The sequence below is a fragment of the Cucurbita pepo genome, chromosome LG16 (genome assembly GCF_002806865.2).
Source record: "Cucurbita pepo subsp. pepo cultivar mu-cu-16 chromosome LG16, ASM280686v2, whole genome shotgun sequence".
Classification (NCBI taxonomy): domain Eukaryota; kingdom Viridiplantae; phylum Streptophyta; class Magnoliopsida; order Cucurbitales; family Cucurbitaceae; genus Cucurbita; species Cucurbita pepo.
The window spans coordinates 656,871-661,211 of NC_036653.1; the positions used below are offsets into that span (position 1 = coordinate 656,871).

The 4,341-nt window shown below is 36.4% G+C and overlaps 1 protein-coding gene across 1 annotated transcript; it reads right to left on the reverse strand.

Moving 5' to 3' along the window:
* Positions 1–214: 214 nt before the first annotated feature.
* Positions 215–4,037, reverse strand: LOC111776976 (probable WRKY transcription factor 51). The gene is made up of 3 exons (XM_023656406.1): positions 3,745–4,037; positions 3,508–3,654; positions 215–600 (listed from the first exon to the last, which is right to left on the reverse strand). Exons 1-3 carry the CDS (start codon positions 3,996–3,998, stop codon positions 432–434), a joined length of 570 nt encoding a protein of 189 aa, XP_023512174.1. The 5' UTR covers positions 3,999–4,037; the 3' UTR covers positions 215–431.
* Between the last annotated feature and the right edge of the window lie 304 nt (positions 4,038–4,341).

Here is a 4,341-nt window from a genome sequence, read left to right on the forward strand (position 1 = left end):
AATTCGAACAAGCTTCCAAATTTTGACCTGATGAACCGAAGCCCTAAAAAGCTCGATGTACCATGCTAAAGGTGAAATGGTAATCTTAACATGCTTCTTACAAGTATAAACGCCTATTTAGAATACGTCTTTTTAAGTGCAACAAAACGTCATTCAAATCCAGTTTCTTACAAGCTCCTATCCCTAAAGTCTTCGTATATAAATAGCGGGAAAATGAAAAACAAAAAGAACTTTCACGTCTGGATTATTTATCTATGCAAAAATTATACAAAATACAAAATTGAACCATATACACAGAAATAAAAACAGACCATCTCGTAATTTAGGGTATGTTCGAGTTGACTTTCTAAGTGTCTTAAAAAGTGTTTTTAAGCAGTTAGAAAATGAACCCGACCCTTAAATTTGGACAAGTAAAGGACGAGTAGGGTGAGCTAAGTGGAAGTAGAGGTAAGGGATGGAATTTGATTGTAATACACAACAAAGGGGCTCTCATGGTTGTGGATACCCTCGTAAGTAGTAATCACATAGCTAGCATCCTCTCTGTCTCTTTCCACCTTCTTCTTCACATTGCATCCCTCACTTGAACATTTATAGTAATTTCTGTACCAAAGCCATACCTTTGTCAATAATAATATATACAAAAATGACCCGTTAATAGTTGCAATATTATCATTGACTTTTCATAAACGTTTCAAAATTATCACTGGGGTAGAAATCTTTCGAGATCTGGAATAGTTTGGCAACGAGGGTGATCCAAAATTTTGTTCTATGTCTCATAGTGACTCTAAAAGAATCGTCGGCTTCCCCTCAAAGCTTTAAAACGCGTCTGCTAAGAGAAGGTTTCCACATCCTTATAAAGGGTGTTTTGTTTTCCTCCCCAACCAATGTGGAACATCACAATCCACCCCCTTCGGGGCCAGCTTCCTCACTGGTACTATTTTCTTCTTCCAATCGATGTGGAACCGTCACTAAATCCACCCCCTTCGGGTTCAGCGTCCTTACTGGCACACCGCCTCGTGTCTACCCCCCTTCGGGGAACAGCGAGAAGGTTGGTACATCGTCCGGTGTCTGGCTCTGTTACCATTTGTAACGGTCCAGATCAACCGCTAGTAGATATTGTCCTCTTTCGGGCTTTCCCTTTCGAGCTTCCCCTCAAGGTTTTAAAACGTGTTTGTTAGGGGAAGGTTTCCACACCCTTATAAAGGGTATTTTGTTCTTATCCCCAACCAATGTGGGACATCAGATATCATTACCGTCTAAAAATTTAGACATCTAACTCGTAATCATAATGACCTAACTGCAAGAGCAGAGCTCTACCAACTGAGTTACATCCCTCGAGTTTAGTGAGATCTGCATGAAGGTATCACACATGCTTATTTTATTTTATTTTATTTTATTTTTTCCCCTAGGGCTGAACTTAAATAAAAAAAACTTTTCCCGTGAAGTATACAATTGATCCTGATCTAAATCCTAAACTTGAAGCATTATACCACTGAAAGAGTACGTGTGTGAGCTAACCCCATATTCAAATGAAGAAAGGTCCTAAACCTAAAAAATTGATATAGTGTGAGGTTTCACATCGATTAGAGAGAAGAACGAAACATTTTTTATAAGGGTGTGGAAACCTCTCCCTAATAGACACGTTTTAAAACCATTAGAATGATGGAGATACGTAACGGGTCAAAGGGACAATATCTGCTAGCGGTGAGCTTGGACTGCTACATATAACTATTACTAACCAGAAGATTTAACATCCTTTTCTAGAGGCTAAGATGCAACGTCATTTTCAGAAGCCTCTATTCATCCTACCCTATGTTAGGCAGCTCTTTGTAAACTGTTCGTAAAAAACACGTGACTGAGGAAGACAAAACATGTTAAAATGACACGTATCGAAGTAAAAGAACATGTCTTGTATCGTTATATAAATTAAATTAATATGGAAGAAAAAGGTTGAAAATTATATTTTATTTCAATTATGCTCATGTGGAACCCTATAAAGTAATTTGGCTACTCAATACACAAACATACAAGATCCCAAAGCGATAAGAATGAAAATTGGACCCACTAAACTCCAAAAAAGTAAAACAAAAAATAAAAAATTAGACCAAAAAAATAATAATAAATATATATATAGAATTTTTTAATTATTGACAAATTATATAAGGACCGATCTAAATTTTATCAGGATAATTGACTGAGTCACTCGAGGAACCTAAATAAAGTTCACAACTCAATTCAGTTGGATTGTATGGTCCGATTATTCTTAATGTATCACTAAAATTGATTACAGACTTAAATATTCTTAATTTTCATAATAACTTTAATAGTTAGGTAAGTAGAGTCCACTCGTAACTCTATTTTTGAGTTGACTGGATAAAAAAAATGTCAACTAGCAAACCGACCTGAATTTTTCGATTTTTCATAAAGTCAACCGAACCCAAATCGAAAAAATCTGACCCAATCTAATTTTTATTGTTTGGATTAGATAGTCTGGATTGGTCGGATTCTAGGATCATATGAACACTCCTATTTAAAAAGTCAAAAAAATATATAAGATAAGAACCACGTGTACAAGCTTAAACGAGGTTGAAATATTTTACGAGCCTACAATAAAGTAACCCGTAATCCAACGACCCAATTGAACCAATGGAACCGAAGATTTGAAAAGCTTATAAATATTCTTTTAAAAAAAAAAATTAAATAAATAAAAAGTTGACTGCTTTGTTTTTTTGTCCCAAGTCTACTCTGCCTCCAAAACTAAATATGAATCACACACCAAATATATATTATCTAAAACTTTATTGAGTTATACATTGACTACTCAAGCCGCCTCCAATATGTCTATTCCTCCTGAATATGTCACCTAAAATTGTATACCCGTACCAACATGAACAAAGCTCAACGATTTATATATTTCATCCGACATGTTTACCGTTCATTTGTTTATAGTTTTATACCTCAATTAATAGTTAAGTCGTCAATGTAACATGTACTGTAGATAAGTATTATATTTTTAAAAACAACCCGACAACTTAACTCAACCCTGTTGGGTTATGAACTTACTTAGGTTACTCGAGTCACCAACCCTTCCAACTTTAATCTGAGTTGGTCGAGCTGGTCGCCCCTAATCCAAACAAGCATAACTCAACAATCAACGAGACATGTATTGTAGATAAGTTTGATATCTTAAACATCCTGGCGACCCAACTCAACCCGATTGAGTTATGAACTCTATTCAAGTTACTCGAGTCACTAATACGACCAACTTGAATTTGAGTTGGTTGCCCCTAATCCAAACAAGCATAACTTAACAATTAACGAGACATGTATTGTAGATAAGTATGATATCTTAAAAAACATCCCGACAACCCCAACTCAACCCAGTTGAGTTATGAACTCTATTCAGGTTACTCGAGTCACCAATCCGATCAACTCGAAATTTTGAGTTAGTTAATCTTAATCCAAACAAGCATAACTCTATCAATCAAAACGCTAATTTGAATTTACCTCGGATTCGGGCTGTTCTTGACGGACTTTTTCCCATATTTCCTCCACTTATAGCCATCATCCATAATCTCTTGCTCCGATTTGGTTCTGAATGCAACCCTACACCCCATCTCCCCCTTCCTCTTCCTCTCACCATTTTTGCTTCTTCTGCAAAACCCACAAACAAAAAAAAAAAACCCTTTAATTGAAGCTCGAACGAGTTTGAATTTAGAGGTTCGAATCAATTAAACCACTTGCATGGATGGCGACGGCTCCGATGAAACCACGAAGCTAGATCCGCTGTCCACTGCCACACTACTACCGCCACTGTCCATGCCGGTGATCTTCTCCGACGAGGAGGAGGCGAGTTGGTCAACGTAGCTGTCGTCGTCGCCAACGAGGAAATTGGAGAGATCGAAGTCGAAGAAGGAAGCGGGGTCGAGAATTGGGGAGAATTGCATGAAATTAGGGTTAGGGTTAGGGTTTGGATCTTCATAAGGGAAGCTCGCCATTGCTGTGAAAACAAGCAGCTGGTTTGTAAGGATGGATGAGTTTTTANTTTTTTTTTTTTTTTTTTTTTTTTTTTTTTTTTTTTTTTTTTTTTATAAATATTTTCTCTCTTTCAAAGCAGCTTCCTCCTGGATGAAGATGCTTTGAAAGTTCTTCATTGGGACACGTGGCGGATTTCTAGTGAGTGTGATGACGTCATCATGATGACGTAGGGTGCACACTTTATTGTACTTCTAGGGACCACTTTCCTTAATTTAGGAAATTATTTTACTTTTTTATATATTAAATTACAATTTTTGAATTCGTCCGATTTATTATTTTTTTTTTTTAATTTCTTTTCCGTCC

Excerpts from the sequence above, each read along its gene's own strand:
- LOC111776976 (XM_023656406.1), bottom strand. The coding sequence starts at position 3,998 with ATGGCGAGCTTCCCTTATGAAGATCCAAACCCTAACCCTAACCCTAAT. Across the intron at positions 3,655-3,744 it reads TCGGAGCCGTCGCCATCCAT|AAGAAGCAAAAATGGTGAGA; the intron begins GCAAGTGGTTTA and ends TGGGTTTTGCAG. Across the intron at positions 601-3,507 it reads AAGAACAGCCCGAATCCGAG|AAATTACTATAAATGTTCAA; the intron begins GTAAATTCAAAT and ends GCTTTGGTACAG.